This window comes from Xenopus tropicalis, chromosome 10 (genome assembly GCF_000004195.4).
Source record: "Xenopus tropicalis strain Nigerian chromosome 10, UCB_Xtro_10.0, whole genome shotgun sequence".
NCBI classification, from domain to species: domain Eukaryota; kingdom Metazoa; phylum Chordata; class Amphibia; order Anura; family Pipidae; genus Xenopus; species Xenopus tropicalis.
In genome coordinates, this window is record NC_030686.2 from 52,396,233 (window position 1) to 52,412,526 (window position 16,294).

The 16,294-nt window shown below is 47.5% G+C and overlaps 2 protein-coding genes and 2 pseudogenes across 2 annotated transcripts; all 4 read left to right on the forward strand.

Annotated features, from left to right (window-relative positions):
• The first annotated feature begins 2,565 nt into the window (after positions 1-2,565).
• LOC116408092 lies at positions 2,566-2,732 on the forward strand (annotated as a pseudogene).
• A 1,667-nt stretch (positions 2,733-4,399) lies between these two features.
• LOC116407933 lies at positions 4,400-5,393 on the forward strand (annotated as a pseudogene).
• Positions 5,394-13,426: 8,033 nt separating this feature from the next.
• LOC116407978 lies at positions 13,427-14,859 on the forward strand. Its single transcript, XM_031894570.1, has one exon. The coding sequence runs from the start codon at positions 13,661-13,663 to the stop codon at positions 14,762-14,764; it is 1,104 nt and encodes a 367-aa protein (XP_031750430.1). The 5' UTR covers positions 13,427-13,660; the 3' UTR covers positions 14,765-14,859.
• A 337-nt stretch (positions 14,860-15,196) lies between these two features.
• On the forward strand, positions 15,197-16,038 carry LOC116407934 (zinc finger CCHC domain-containing protein 3-like). The gene has a single exon (XM_031894215.1). It carries the CDS (start codon positions 15,244-15,246, stop codon positions 16,036-16,038), a length of 795 nt encoding a protein of 264 aa, XP_031750075.1. The 5' UTR covers positions 15,197-15,243.
• The last annotated feature ends 256 nt before the right edge of the window (positions 16,039-16,294 follow it).

Sequence of the window (16,294 nt, forward strand, 5' to 3'; positions counted from 1 at the left end):
TCTGAGCTCAGTGTCAGTCACTTTGCATCCTGGGAAGGAACATAGTGTTTGTGCAGAGGTTCCCCTGTACATGTTGTTCTGCCTATACACCTACTGGCACAGTTTGGCCTCTCCCCGTGTGTAATGCACACACACCCCCATGCAACTGCTTCATAAACACTTTGACAGAAGTTATTGGTCTGTTGTGTGGTTGTATATAAAAGAAAAGAAGAAAAAAAAAAAAAAAACTCCGGTGCTAAAGCTAATATATATACACAGGCTAAAAGGCCCACGCTTGAGGTGCTGAAAGTGATGTACTTGGCCTCATTAAAACTGTCCGGTAAGCTCCGAGCTAAAAATGCTAAAACAAAACTAACAGCTGCCAGAAGCCCCATATACCCAATAACTGAGTAAAAGCCAATAGCTGAGCCCTCATTGCACTGAATGATGATGGTTCCAGGGGAAGTGTGAATGTCCAGTTCCTGAAAGGGAGGAGAAATGGCCAACCAAGTCATGCAGATGATTATTTGAATGGATGAGCAGAACAAGACTACAGAATTGGACAGTTTGACTCCCAGCCATTTTCTCCATGAGCTCCCTGGCTTGGTGGCTTTGAAAGCAACACAAACCATGATAGTCTTGGCCAGGAGAGAAGAGACAGCTATGGAGAAGGTGATTCCAAAAGTGATGATGCGCAGCATGCAGGTTATATCCACAGGGCGACCGAGGAACAGAAACACACTGAGGAAGCTCAGCTTGATGGAGACAAGGAGGAGGAAGCTCAGGCTCCGGTTGTGTTGGCTCTCACTATGGGGGAGTCCCGGTATGTAATGAAGGCGCCTAATATTAGTAGAGTTGTAAGAAAAATCAGAACTGAAATTGATGAAAAAAATACAGAAATCATATCACTTGTATATGAGAGAAATTGTTCTGTTCTTGCAATACACTGATTTTTTTCTCTCATTGGGCCATTCCATGTCTGGGCATCTGATGCAGTTCTCATTATCTGTAACAATAACAAAACAAATGCAAAATAAAATATATTTGGTTATCGGTGATAAACGATTAAAAGAATAAAATTAAGAGTGTACTTACTAATGCTAGCACTGCGCTACGAATACTGTCACGTACAATTAGGATAATTTTGTAGGTAAATGGACACAAATCCCAGCACTAAAGCTGCCCCACAGCGCCCCCTAGTTCTCTATAGAAGTTGATAAAAAAACATAATTTTACATGGAAACCAATTCCCCAATGTGAATTCTACCAAAAACTTAATTAATGATACAAGAGAAGTGACCAATGAGAATGCTGATTCCCTGTGTCAGGCCCCTTGCTGGTACCTTACATATAGAGATAATGATGGCATTTTCCCGTCATTATATGGCACAGGAATCAGACATGGGGATAAAGGGACAGACTTGTTCAGTGCTGGGAAACTGTGCTTATTGCTCCCAACTCCAATTGCAGGAACAGAGAACAGGGAGCCGGATTTACTCAAATCAGCTGGGATTCTCATTGGAGGATTCTTTTGCATATCAATGCTGCCAATGCGGGCACTGGGGAGCCTGAAAAGTTTTATTGTGCAATATTGCTTTAAGAATCCAAACCTGATGTTGCTGGACTACAGCTCCCAGCATGCCTCACCCTTCATTATATGTTACATTATTCTGGGATTTGTAGTCCAACAACAGCTGAGTAAAGTTTGGTTGAGCTGTGCTGTGCAGCAGGGTTTGGTGTCCCTTTAAGACTTCAGTTTGGCCAAATTCAAAAGCTGAATCCTACATGACACAACTTCTAGATATAAAAATTTGTTTATATAAAATAGAGAGCCACTAAACTGCCGGTGGTCGGTGGTCGGTGGTCGGTGGTCGGTGGTCGGTGGTCGGTGGTCGGTGGTCGGTGGTCGGTGGTCGGTGGTCGGTGGTCGGTGGTCGGTGGTCGGTGGTCGGTGGTCGGTGGTCGGTGGTCGGTTAGAGTGAGCCCCTATACCCACAACCCCCAGGCCCAAAGGCACGTAGGTGCAAGGGTCAATGGGAACCTTCACGCAATGGCTAGGGTGAGCCCCTACACCCATGACCCCCAGGCCAAAAGGCACTTAGGTCCCTTAGACCTACTACAGTACCCCCAGCATGTGCCCAGTCCATTCACCATGGGGGAAAAGGCAGAAGGTCTATAGGCAAAACCCCACGCTAAGTACAGGGAAACCATTGCACAGACACTATATACCTTCCCAGGCATGCTGATTTGCATATGCAAAGTGACTGATTTTAGGGTGCCCCATTGCACAGCTCTGTCGGGGGGGTATGGCCATATTGAAGTTTCCTATAGAAGGAGTTGCATTTTTTCCCCCTTCTCTAAATTCCCCACCTTAGAGATGAAGATATGCCTGGATTTCTCCTAAAAATAAACAACACAATGAAACCCTGACAAATTCACAGTAACATTGCTTATGGCATCTCTTTGCTCCCCCATAACTTCCTCCCTTCCCAGCAGGTCCGACCTCAGCTTCATAGAGTTTGGCCTGGAGGGAATGTGCCATTGTGCTTGCTGTACTAGTGACTGGCAAGTTAAAGGGGATGTAAGAGCTTTGTGCAGTGGCAGTATCATAGCCAATGAGGTCAAACCGAGGTGTGATTATTGCTAATTGTGATGAAGATGAAGCTTGATGAAAGCAGAGGGGCTGTGTTCCCATTAGGGAGGAGCTGCTGGCTTATTTTTTGTCGGGGGCTTCGCACATGCTCCTTCTGCCCAATCAGCTTCACTTCCTTTGCCCCAGCCATTAGGTGGGCGGGAGGTATTTTTCTTTTATTCCTTCCAGCTGCCAGCTGGAGCCTTACCAAGGCAAGATTTGTGCACCCTGGATAGGTGTCATTGTCCTTTAGGCTTGACCCTAGGCCAAGACTTGTTGGGTGTAAGGTCCCTGACCGCCGATCTTAGATTTAGTAATCCGTGGGAGCCCTCCTACCAGGACAAAGGCGTATACGGGGACAAGAAAGACACAGCTCCAAGGGAAGTTCAAACTTGTCCAGTTTATTCTTACGTGATCATAGAATTTATACCCCTTGTGTACATGCAAAGACAAAGGAATCATTATAAAATAAAGATGGAGTAGAACCTCATTATCTTCAAGGATGGCCTTCAAGGATGGCTAATACGGGACAGGAATTTAAAGGAGGATACAAGGAGTAGAAAAGGCGTTATTGCATAGATACGATTAAGCTGTTTTTTAAGGCTTATGTTTTGTCAGGTGCAAGTTGTGCAAGGGTACTATTATGGGATGTTTCAAGCTTTGCTGGTTGCTGTTACAAAATGGAGATACATCTCTAAAATGGAGTATGATATGCTAAGCATCAAAGTGTATCAAAGTATCAAAGTATCAAAATACATGTATATATGACTATATGATATTATATCAAACCTTACAGTGGGTCTCACCCTAGCTTCAGCGAAGGTGGATCTGCCCACACATGCTGTTCATTGGCGAAAGCCTTGGACACATGGAGCAACCCCCCCCAAATCCCCAGCAGTAAAGACAGTAGATGGTTTAGCTCTATTAGCCGGACTACACATTTCATGCACAGCAAGATTTTTGTTCCCACTTTGCACGTCCATTGGCTCCTCCACCTCATCCCCAGCCATGTCCCAGACAATCTCTCCAGGGATATTTCCATCAGAAAGTGGACTCACAGCACTTCCAATCAAGAATTCCTCCAATACACCTGCAGTTTGGCTCCCATCATGGGCCCCACCCCCTTCCACTGTATGCCCCTCCCCCACACTCTCCAGTGTAGCCCCCTCAGCTATTGGCTCAATCACAGGGAATAATTCAGTTTCAGCAACAACATTTTCAGAATTGTCCCTAAGAGACAGCCCACCCCCAGATTCCCCTCACCCCTTCAGCCTCAGGGGGTTCAGCCCTTCTCACAATCCCTGCATAGGGCACCCCAGCTGCTCAAACTCTGGGGCAGTTTCTAGCCGGATGCTCCTGGCTTTCCCATATATCCCACCACCTTGGCTGCATGCAAGCACCAGCTTCATGGCCCACATTAGCACAATTGCCCTGAGCACTTACCCTTAGGGCAGGCATCACAGATATGGCCATAAGTAAAGCATTGCCTACAGTACTTGGGTTGGCCGGGGTAATACAAAAAAAACCCTACTCCCAGCAATAGAAACATTTGCCGGAGGGTGTTTAACCCCTCCAATGCCATCCAGGTAAGGCCTGAGCTTCACCCAAAATTTCAGATTTCCATTAAATATTTTAAGCAGTTGGCTTACCTTATACCTCCTTTAAGCCCACTGCTGCTATAGGGGAGAGGTCATTCCTAAGGCAACGGGCGGCGATCAACCACTCCAGTGGTAACCCTGAGCTGTGGGGGAAGCTGGGAGTGTTCCTACGATGGCTACGATGGCTACGATGGAAGATGGTGTTCCTGTCTTCGTCCGAGTTAAGCACTCGGTAAGAATCGTGTCGATCGATCCTTCGGATGTGGAGAAAAACCTGAGCTACGTCGTGAAGGTGATCTTGGAGGATGTCGGGAGAGTCGCTGCAAGAGAGATCTTAGCGATCCAGGACTACCCAAGGCGGGGTGTCTATGACGTCACGTTAGATGGAGAAGGAGTCTATTGCAGTTTCCTGAAAATCTTGGAGGAGTCTGCGGCTGATCCCCGGTTAAAGGGGTTTAAGATTCTGCCTCATTTTGCGGAGGAGGAGAAAGTTCTTGTGGTCAAATCGTATTCTCCATTTGTCCCTTTAAAGGAAATCGAGACAGTCATTGGTAGGTACTGCAAGAAGCTTGAGTTTGCAGGTAAGGTCCTAAATGAGCTAGGTATTTGGACTTCTAAATACCGCTTTAAGGCTGTCTTTGAGAAGGGACTGATTCCGCCAGCGAGGTTTCGCTTAGGAACTGTAAATATTGACTGTTTTTTCCTGGTATGCCCGAGTTCTGCAGGAGATGCCGACGGTATGGACATACAGCTGAAAGTTGTGAGTTATGCCAAAATTGTGGTAAGACCGGGCATGAGGTGATGAACTGTGTTCTTCCAAAGAAATGTAACTTTTGTTTGCAGGAAGGTCACTTATATGCTAAGTGTCCTCAAAGGAAAGTGGAACCTGTCTCGGTAGACCAGGGTAAGATTCCGGATCCAGTTGATCTAGGCCGCGGGTCTTCTGGTGAGGGAGTTTTTGCTGGAGATGATTCGCAAGAAGGACTCGCAGTAAAGCGCAAAAAGGAGAAAAAAGAGAGAAGAGAGAAGAAAAAGAAAGAAGAAAATCCTGATGTAAGTTCTAGTAGAGATTCGAGTAGTTCTACTGATGTGCAATCTCTTTCCAGGGGCCAGAAACTCTTCAGGTATTATAAGAGTAAGTCTGATGCAATTCTACAGGAACCATTAAAGGAGTGGCCGGTTAAAGAAGAATATGAGGAAATGGTTGAAACGTGTATTAAAGGTCAACATGCAGATTTTGTAAGGTTTAACATATTGAACTACATGAGAGACTTAAAGTAAATTTTAACTTAAAAATTACAAAAAAAAATAATAATAAAAGATTGGTTTCTAATGATTTTGTGAAGTGGTTGGTGGGTTTCCACTGATTTACTTTATTACTGAGTTGAAACTGAGTCAGAGGTGCCCAGGAACATTGCCCCTTGGCCTTGTAACATCGGCTATCAGCCTTAAGCTACTTGCTGCTTTTGGGGGGCTTTCTATCCTGGGCAACGGGAGGCGATCACCCATCGCTCCAGCGATAACCCTATCCTGAGGGGGAACTGGGAGTGGCTTTGTGATGGCGGCGACGGACGGCGAATCGATTCCTGTCTTCATACGAGTCAAGAATTCGGTGAGAATCCTAGCGGCTGATTTTTTGAATGCGGAGAAAGGGCTGGCTTACGTCGTACAGGTGATCTTGGAAGAGCTCGGCAGAGTTTCCAGACGGGAGATCTTAGCGATCCAGGATTATCCCAGGAAAGGAGTCTACGATGTCACCTTTGAGGTCGAAGGTGTTTAACGTAGCTTCTTGAGCATCCTGGGCGAAAATTTGGCGGATCCTCGACTGAGTGGATTTAAAGTCGTTCCACATTTTGCAGAGGAGGAGGTCTTTCTGATTGTCAAATCTTACTCTCCTTTTGTGCCACTTAAGGAGATTGAGACGGTAATAGGTAGGTACTGCAAAAAACTTGTTTTTGTAGGTAAAGTCCTCAACGAACTTGGTATTTGGACGTCAAAATACAGGTTCAAGGCCGTCTTCGAAAAGGGTACTTTCCCTCCTGCGAGGTTTCGTTTGGGCACAGTCAATATAGACTGCTTTTTCAAAGGTATGCCGGAGTTCTGCAGAAGGTGTAGACAGTATGGACATGTATCGGAAGGATGTACAGCATGTCAGAATTGTGGTAAGACTGGTCATGAGGTAATGAATTGTGTTCTCCCCAAGAAGTGCAACTTTTGTTTACAGGAAGGCCACTTGTACGTAAGATGTCCTCAAAGGAAAGTGGAACCTGTGGAAGTTTCGGCAGATCTTCTGGTGAGGAAGCCTTGGCTGTGACAGAATCGCAAGAAGGACCTGCAGTAAAGCGTAAGAAGGAGAAAGAAAAAAAAGAGAAGAAAAAGAAACCAGAGAAACCTGAGAAACAAGATGTAAGTTCTGGTATGGAATCTAGTAGTTCTACTAACGTGCCTTCTCCTACCAGGGGGCAGAGACTCTTTAAGTTTTATGACTGTAGGTCTGACAGGATCCTCCAGGAAGCTTTAAGTGACTGGCCGTATAAAGAAGAATACGAAGAGATGGTGGAAACATGCATTAGAGATCAACCAGCAGATATGGTTAGATTCAGATTGTTGAATTATATAAGTCAACTAGAAAGGGAAGTTTGAGAACAAACTTCATGTTGGGTTGAAAAACATGAAGTCACTGAATGGGCTCCGCCCACTTTCTCTAACCTTGGACCACAGTTATACAGTAAAAACCACTGTGCAAAGTTTGGGGACCCTGGTTTTAATAGTGTCTGAATGGCAGCAACTTAAATTTCCCCACTGAAAGTCAACGACATCTGATTGGCGGTTAGTGGCTCCACCCCCTTTTTCTAACCTGGAACTGCAGTTACCCAGTGACTAACTCTGCAAAGTTTAGGGGCCCTAGGATTAATAGTTATAGAACGGCAGCAATTAAAATTTAAACCAATAAAAGTCAATAGGTGAATTGTGATTGGTGGTTCCGCCCACTTTTTCTAACCTTGAGTCGAAGTCACCCAGTGACAAACAGTGGGCACCCTGGCATAAATAGTGTGAGAATTACAGCATTTTAAATTTAAACCAATAAAATTTAATGGATGAAATCTGATTGGCTGTTAGTGGCCCAACCTACTTTTCCTATTTTTGAACTGCAGTCCCCCAGTGACCAACTTTGCAAATTTTGGGGACTCAGGCATAAACATTGTGAGGCTGACAGCATTTTACACTTCACCATTGAAAGTAAATAGGTGAAATGTTATTGGCTGTTGGTGGCTCCACCCACTTTTTTCTAAATTTGAATGGCAAATACCCAGTGACTAACTCTGGAAACTTTAACAACCCTGGAATTAATATTTAAATAATGGCATCAGTTTAAATATAAACCAATGAAATCTAATGGGTGGAAATGGATTGGCTGTTGGTGGCTCCTCCCACTTGTTTGGGAACCCTGACATAAATAGTGTGAGCAAAGCAACATTTTAAATATAAACAAAAAAAATTCAATAGGTGAAGTTGGCTGTTGGTGGCTCCACCCACTTTTTAAAACCTAAAAATGCAGTTCCCTAGTGACCCTGTTGTTAATACTGTGAGAATGGCAGCAGGTTGAATTTCCCATTGAAAATCAATAGGTAAAATCTGATTGGCTGTTGTTGGCTCCACCCACTTTTTCTAACTCTGAACTGCAGTTACCAGGTGACTAGCTCTGCAAAGTTTGGAGACCATAGTGTTAATATTTAAAGAATGGCCGCAGTTTAAATTTTAGACATATCAAGTCTATAGGTGATATCTAATTGGTTGTTGTTGGCCCCACCCACTTTTCTAAACTTGGAACATAGTCACCTAGTGACAAACTGTGCAAAGTTTGGGGACCCTGACATTAAACATGTGAGAATAACAGCAGTTTCCCACTGAAAACAATGAAAGAAATGTGATTGGCTTTTGGTGGCCCCGCCCACTTTTTCTAACCTTGAGTACAAAGTCACGCAGTGACTGACTGTGCAAAGTTTGCGAACTCTGGCATCAAACCAATAAAATTCAATAGGTGAAATCTGATTGGCTGTTGGTGGCCCCGCCCACTTTTTCAAAACTAAAACTGTAGTCCTCTAGTGACCAACTGTGAAAAGTTTGGGGACCCTGGTGTTAATACTGTGAGAATGGCAGCAGGTTGAATTTCCCCATTTAGAGTCAATAGGTAAAATCTGATTGGCTGTTGGTGGCTCCACCCACTTACAAAAATACAAAAAACCTTAAATGCGTAGTCACCCAGTGTCTGACTATGCAAAGTTTGGGAAGCCTGGCAACAAACCAATAAAAATCAATAGGTGAAATCTGATTGGTTGTTGGTGGCTCCGCCCACTTTTCAAAACTAAAATTGCAGTCCTCTAGTGACCAACTGTGAAAAGTTTGGGGACCCTGGTGTTAATTCTGTGAGAATGGCAGCAGGTTGAATTTCCCCATTGAAAGTCAATAGGTAAACTCTGGTTGGCTGTTGGTGGCTCCGCCCACTTTTTCTTACCTTGAACCACAGTTACCTGGTGCCTCTGCAAAGTTTGGGGACCCCGGTGTTATTACTGTGAGAATGGCAGCAGGTTGGATTTCTGCCAAGTCAATAGGTAAAATCTGATTGGCTGTTCACATCTCCGCCCACTTTTGGGCATCCAACAATCATCATATTTTCATTCAGGCTGATCCCATGACTGTGTGATTCAAGTTTGGGGAGTGTAGCCTCAAAGCTGTAAGTTTGGCAGCAGTTTCAATTTCCCCATAAAAGTCAATGGGTAAAATTTGATTGGCTGCTGTTGGCCCCTCCCACTTTGCAGATTTTTTTTTTTTTTTTTTTTTTAAAACCTGAATGCGTAGTCACCCAGTGACTGTGCAAAGTTTGGAAAATCTGGCATCAAACCAATAAAAATCAATAGGTGAAATTTGATTGGCTGTTGGTGGCTCCGCCCACTTTTCAAAACTTAAACTGCAGTCCCCCAGTGACCAAGGGTAAAAAGTTTGGGGACCCCGGCGTTATTACTGTGAGAATGGCAGCAGGTTGGATTTCCGCCAAATCAATAGGTAAAATCTGATTGGCGGTTCACAGCTCCGCCCACTTTTGGGCATCCAGCAATCATCTTATTTTCATTCAGGCTGAGCCCATGACTATGTGATTCAAGTTTGGGGGTGTGGCCTCAGGGCTGTAAGTTTGGCAGCAGTTTCAATTTCCCCATTAAAGTCAATGATTAAAATTTGATTGGCTGTTGTTGGCCCCTCCCACTTTGGGGTCATCCAACAAATGTTGCTGCTTCATTTGGGGTGACCCCATGATTATGTTATTCAAGTTTGGGGGGTGTAGCTTCAAAGCTGTAAGTGTGGCAGCAGTTTGAAAATCTTCCCTGTCAAAGTCAATGGAAAAATTGGGGGGTTCGGAGCGGCGCCACAGAAATACGGGGGGCGGGATCACTTAGAAAAGCACAAGCAACCTGCTCCGCTATAGGGCGAAGATGTGTGGGGAGTTTGGGTATTGTACCCCTAAACCTGTAGGAGGAGTAGCGTTTAGAAAATGGGGGGCGCTAAGAATAAGAAGAAGAAGAAGAAGAAGAAGAAGAAGAAGAAGTGGAAGAATAAGCTAAAGTCGAAGAACAGTATGTTGGGGTTTTCAACCAACATAATTAAAGTAAATTTTATTTTTCAAAAAAATTACAAAAAAAGAAATATAATAAAGAAAAAATATACTGGTTTCTTATGATGCTGTAGAGTGGGTTGGTGGATTTATCTGTCGATTCATTTTATTACTGAGTTGAAACCTATGCTAATGCAGAGGCAGCAGAAAGTAGAGGGCGCCGCGGATTGCTAGCCGCCAAGGCTAGCTAAACTGGCCGGCCCTCTGCGGCCCGCTCTCCCTATGCTAATGCAGAGGCAGCAGAAAGTAGAGGGCGCTGCGGATTGCTAGCCGCCAAGGCTAGCTAAACTGGCCGGCCCTCCGCTCTCCCTATGCTAATGCAGAGGCAGCAGAAAGTAGAGGGTGCCGCGGATTGCTAGCCGCCAAGGCTAGCTAAACTGGCCGGCCCTCCGCTCTCCCTATGCTAATGCAGAGGCAGCAGAAAGTAGAGGACGCTGAGAATTGCTAGCCTGTGCGGCCCTCTCTCCCTATGCTAATGCAGAAAGTAGAAGGTGCTGAGCATTGCTAGCCGGCAAGGCTAGGTAGCCTGTGCGAACCTCTCTCCCTATGCTAATGCAGAGGCAGCAGAAAGTAGAGGATGCTGAGGATTGCTAGCCTGTGCGGCCTTCTCTCCCTATGCTAATGCAGAAAGTAGAAGGTGCTGAGCATTGCTAGCCGGCAAGGCTAGCTAGCCTGTGCGAACCTCTCTCCCTATGCTAATGCAGAGGCAGCAGAAAGTAGAAGATGCTGAGGATTGCTAGCCTGTGCGGCCTTCTCTCCCTATGCTAATGCAGAAGAAGCAGAAAGTAGAGGGTGCTGAGGATTGTTAGCCTGTGCGGCTCTCTCTCCCTATGCTAATGCAGAGGCAGCAGAAAGTAGAGGACGCTGAGGATTGCTAGCTGGCAAGGCTACCTAGCCTGAGCGACCCTCTGCGGATCTCTCATCTCTCATCTCTCATCTCTCATCTCTCATCTCTCATCTCTCATCTCTCATCTCTCATCTCTCATCTCTCATCTCTCATCTCTCATCTCTCATCTCTCATCTCTCATCTCTCATCTCTCATCTCTCATCTCTCATCTCTCATCTCTCATCATCTCTCATCTCTCATCTCATCTCTCATCTCTCATCTCTCATCTCTCATCTCTCATCTCTCATCATCTCTCATCTCTCATCATCTCTCATCTCTCATCTCTCATCTCTCCCTATGCTAATGCAGAGGCAGCAGAAAGTAGAGGGCGCCGCGGATTGCTAGCCGCCAAGGCTAGCTAAACTGGCCGGCCCTCTGCGGCCCGCTCTCCCTATGCTAATGCAGAGGCAGCAGAAAGTAGAGGGCGCCGCGGATTGGTAGCCGCCAAGGCTAGCTAAACTGGCCGGCCCTCTGCGGCCCGCTCTCCCTATGCTAATGCAGAGGCAGCAGAAAGTAGAGGGCGCTGCGGATTGCTAGCCGCCAAGGCTAGCTAAACTGGCCGGCCCTCCGCTCTCCCTATGCTAATGCAGAGGCAGCAGAAAGTAGAGGGTGCCGCGGATTGCTAGCCGCCAAGGCTAGCTAAACTGGCCGGCCCTCCGCTCTCCCTATGCTAATGCAGAGGCAGCAGAAAGTAGAGGGCGCCGCGGATTGCTAGCCGTCAAGGCTAGCTAAAGTGGCCGGCCCTCCGCGGCCCTCCGCTCTCCCTATGCTAATGCAGAGGCAGCAGAAAGTAGAGGGCGCCGCGGATTGCTAGCCGCCAAGGCTAGCTAAACTGGCCGGCCCTCCGTGGCCCTTCGCTCTCCCTATGCTAATGCAGAGGCAGCAGAAAGTAGAGGGCGCCGCGGATTGCTAGCCGCCAAGGCTAGCTAAACTGGCCGGCCCTCCGCTCTCCCTATGCTAATGCAGAGGCAGCAGAAAGTAGAGGGCTCCGCGGATTGCTAGCCGCCAAGGCTAGCTAAACTGGCCGGCCCTCCGCTCTCCCTATGCTAATGCAGAGGCAGCAGAAAGTAGAGGGCTCCGCGGATTGCTAGCCGCCAAGGCTAGCTAAACTGGCCGGCCCTCCGCTCTCCCTATGCTAATGCAGAGGCAGCAGAAAGTAGAGGGCGCCGTGGATTGCTAGCCGCTAAGGCTAGCTAAACTGGCCGGCCCTCCGCTCTCCCTATGCTAATGCAGAGGCAGCAGAAAGTAGAGGGCGCCGCAGATTGCTAGCCGCTAAGGCTAGCTAAACTGGCCGGCCCTCTGCGGCCCTCCGCTCTCCCTATGCTAATACAGAGGCAGCAGAAAGTAGAGGGCACCGCGGATTGCTAGCCGCTAAGGCTAGCTAAACTTGCCGGCTCTCCCTATGCTAATGCAGAGGCAGCCGAAAGTAGAGGGCGCTGCGGATTACTAGCCGCTAAGGCTAGCTAAACTGGCCGTTCCTCCGCTCTCCCTATGCTAATGCAGAGGCAGCAGAAAGTAGAGGGCGCCGCAGATTGCTAGCCGCCAAGGCTAGCTAAACTCACTGGCCCTCTGCGGCCCTCCGCTCTCCCTATGCTAATGCATAGGCAGCAGAAAGTAGAGGGTGCCGCGGATTGCTAGCCGCTAAGGGTAGCTAAACTGGCCGGCTCTCCCTATGCTAATGCAGAGGCAGCAGAAAGTAGAGGGCGCCGCGGATTGGTAGCCGCCAAGGCTAGCTAAACTGGCCGGCCCTCCGCTCTCCCTATGCTAATGCAGAGGCAGCAGAAAGTAGAGGGCGCTGTGGATTGCTAGCCCCCAAGGCTAGCTAAACTTGAAGGCCCTCCGCTCTCCCTATGCTAATGCAGAGGCAGCAGAAAGTAGAGGGCACCGCAGATTGCTAGCCGCCAAGGCTAGCTAAACTTGGCGGCCCTCTGCGGCCCTCTGCGGCCCTCTGCGGCCCTCTGCGGCCCTCTGCGGCCCTCTGCGGCCCTCTGCGGCCCTCTGCGGCCCTCTGCGGCCCTCTTCTCTCCCTATGCTAATGCAGAGGCAGCAGAAAGTAGAGGGCGCCGCGGATTGCTAGCCGCCAAGGCTAGCTAAACTGGCCGGCCCTCTGCTCTCCCTCTGCTCTCCCTCTGCTCTCCCTCTGCTCTCCCTCTGCTCTCCCTCTGCTCTCCCTCTGCTCTCCCTCTGCTCTCCCTCTGCTCTCCCTCTGCTCTCCCTCTGCTCTCCCTCTGCTCTCCCTCTGCTCTCCCTCTGCTCTCCCTCTGCTCTCCCTCTGCTCTCCCTCTGCTCTCCCTCTGCTCTCCCTCTGCTCTCCCTCTGCTCTCCCTCTGCTCTCCCTCTGCTCTCCCTCTGCTCATGCAGAGGCAGCAGAAAGTAGAGGGCGCCGCGGATTGCTAGCCGTCAAGGCTAGCTAAACTGGCCGGCCCACCGCTCTCTCTATGCTAATGCAGAGGCAGCAGAAAGTAGAGGGCGCCGCGGATTGCTAGCCGCCAAGGCTAGCTAAACTGGCCAGCCCTCTGCGGCCCTCTGCGGCCCTCCGCTCTCCCTATGCTAATGCAGAGGCAGCAGAAAGTAGAGGGCGCCACGGATTTCTAGCTTCCAAGGCTAGCTAAACTGGCCGGCCCTCCGCTCTCCCTATGCTAATGCAGAGGCAGCAGAAAGTAGAGGGTACTGAGGATTGTTAGCCAGTGATCGCTTCTCGGCCTTTTGGCTCAGACCAAGTGTAGGACTGAGTCAGAGGTGCCCAGGGACATCGCCCCTTGGCCTTGTAGCATCGGCTATCAGCCTTAAGCTACATGCTGCTTTTGGGGCGCTTTCTACCCTGGGCAACGAGGAGCGATCACCCCTTGCTGCAGTGAGAACCCTAACCCGTGGGGGAAACTGCGAGCATTCCTAAGATGGCTACGAGTGAGGATTCGGTTCCAGTCTTCGTGAGAGTCAGGAATTCGATCAGAATCGTTGCTGTGGATCCTTCGAACGCCGAGCAGAATCTGAAGTATGTGGTGCAGAAGGTTCTAGAGGAATTCGGCAGAGTCTCCAGGAGGGAAATTCTCGCTATTCAAGACTACCCGAAGAGAGGAGTGTATGATGTTACCTTCGATGGAGAGGGAGTCTTTCGGAGCTTCATGAGTATCCTGGAGGGAAACTTGGCTGATCCGAGATTGGAAGGATTTAAAGTTTTCCCACATTTTGCTGAAGAAGAAGTCTTCTTGGTGGTGAAATCTTATTCACCGTTCGTGCCGCTAAAAGAGATTGAAGCTGTCATTGGCAGGTACTGTAAAAAGCTTTCTTTTGCAGGTAAAACTTTGAATGAGTTGGGCATTTGGACTTCCAAGTACCGTTTTAAAGCAGTCTTTGAGAAAAAGGGTACGTATCCCCCTGCAAGATTCCGGCTGGGTACGGTAAATATCGATTGCTTTTTCAGTGGGATGCCAGATTTCTGCAAACGGTGTCGGCAGTACGGTCATGTTACAGACGGTTGTGTTCTGTGTCCAAATTGTGGTAAGGAAGGCCATGAGGTTGTGAACTGTTCTCTTCCGAGAAAATGTCATTTTTCCCTACAGGAAGGACATTTATATTCAAAGTGTCCGCAGAGGAAAGATAAACCTGAAAAGATTGTAAAACCTGCTGGTAAGTTAACTATTGTAGAATCAGTGACCTCTGGGGAGGAGTCGGAGCCAAGACAAGTTTCACAGGAGGGCCCTACTGTGAAGCGTACAAAGAAAGAGGAAAAGACAAAGGAAGATGGAAGTTCTGGAAGCAGTAGAGTAAGTACGCCTGCTAAATCTAGTAAATCTGTTTCTAAGTCTCTTTCTAAGTCTCTTTCTAAAGGTGAAAAGTTGTATCAGTATTACAAGGACAAGCCAGACAGAGAAGTTCGAGAGTTTTTTGAAGAATGGTCGGATGAAGAGGATTTTGATAGAATTAAAGGACAAATGAAAGGACTGACTCAAAATGAAATAAGGGAAATGGTACTGGGTCATATTAGGAATTTAAAGTAATTTTAAAATTTAAAAATAACAAAAAATTTAATAAAATTTAAAAATTGGTTTTTCTGTGATGTTGTAAAGTAATCAGTGGGTTTTCCTACGAAGTTGCTTTATTACTGAGTTAAACCCCCCCCCCCAATGCAGAGGAAGCAGAAAGTAGAGGGTGCCGAGGATTGCTAGCCGCCAAGGCTAGCTAAACTGGCCGGCCCTCCGCTCTCCCTATGCTAATGCAGAGACAGCAGAAAGTAGAGGGCGCCGTGGATTGCAAGCCGCTAAGGCTAGCTAAACTGGCCGGCCCTCCGCTCTCCCTATGCGTCTCGGCCTTTTGGCTCAGATCAAGTGTAGGTCTGAATCAGAGGTGCCCGGAGACATTGCCCCTTGGCCTTGTGGCATCGACCTTGCGTCTTAAGCCACATGCTGCTTTTGGGGGGCGATCAACCCTCACTTCAGTGATAACCCTAACCTGAGGGGGAAACTGAGAGTGCTTCAAGATGGCAGCAGAGGATGGTTCGGTCCCAGTGTTTGTTCGTGTCAAACATTCGGTTAGGATCGTTGTTGCTGACCCTTTGAACCAGGAGAAGAATCTGGTGTTCGTCGTTCGGAGGATTCTGGAAGATCTCGGCAGAGTGTCCAGGAAAGAGATCCTCGCTATTCAGGATTATCCCAGGAGAGGTGTATATGATGTCACCTTTGACGGAGAAGGAGTCTACCGTAGTTTCCTGAGGATTCTTGAGGAGAATTCAGCTGATCCCCGGTTGGAAGGGCTCAAAATTCTTCCACACTTTGCGGAGGAAGAGATTTTCCTTGTGGTAAAAACGTACTCTCCTTTTGTGTCGCTCAAGGAGATCGAGACTGTGTTAAGCAGGTATTGTAAAAAGCTGGTCTTTTCAGGTAAGATCTTGAATGAACTTGGTATTTGGACTTCTAAATACAGGTTCAAAGTGGTTTTGGATAAAGGAGTATTCCCGCCTGCTAGATTTCGTCTAGGAACTGTTAATATCGACTGTTTCTTTAATGGAATGCCGGAGTTTTGTCGGAGATGTCGCCAGTACGGTCATGTGGCAGATGGTTGTGTACTGTGTCAGAACTGTGGGAAAGCAGGACATGAGGTAAAAAGCTGTTCTCTTCCTAGGAAATGTAACCTTTGTTTGCAAGAGGGGCATCTATATGGAGCATGTCCGCAAAGGAAAGAAAAGCCTGAAACAACTGAAATGGATGTTGGTAAGTTGCCTGTCCCTGTGAGTTCTGTTTCTAGGTTTTCTGAGGAGGAGGATTCGGCAGGTTAAGTTTCGCAGGGTGCTCCTAAGGTGAAGCGTAAGAAAGAAAAAGAGAAAAAAGAGAGGAAGAAAAATCTGAAGGGCAGTGATGTAAGTGCTCCTATGAAATCTATTGACTCTGTTGGTTCCCTTTCTAGAGGTGAAAAATGGTACCAGCAATATAAAGATAAAACGGCTGATGAAATTCAAGATTTTATGGAGGACTGGACGGATGAAGATGAGGTTGATGCAGTTAGTAAGTGCATTCGAGCAAATTTAGATGGAG

Excerpts from the sequence above, each read along its gene's own strand:
- LOC116407978 (XM_031894570.1), top strand. The coding sequence starts at position 13,661 with ATGGCTACGAGTGAGGATTCGGTTCCAGTCTTCGTGAGAGTCAGGAAT.
- LOC116407934 (XM_031894215.1), top strand. The coding sequence starts at position 15,244 with ATGGCAGCAGAGGATGGTTCGGTCCCAGTGTTTGTTCGTGTCAAACAT.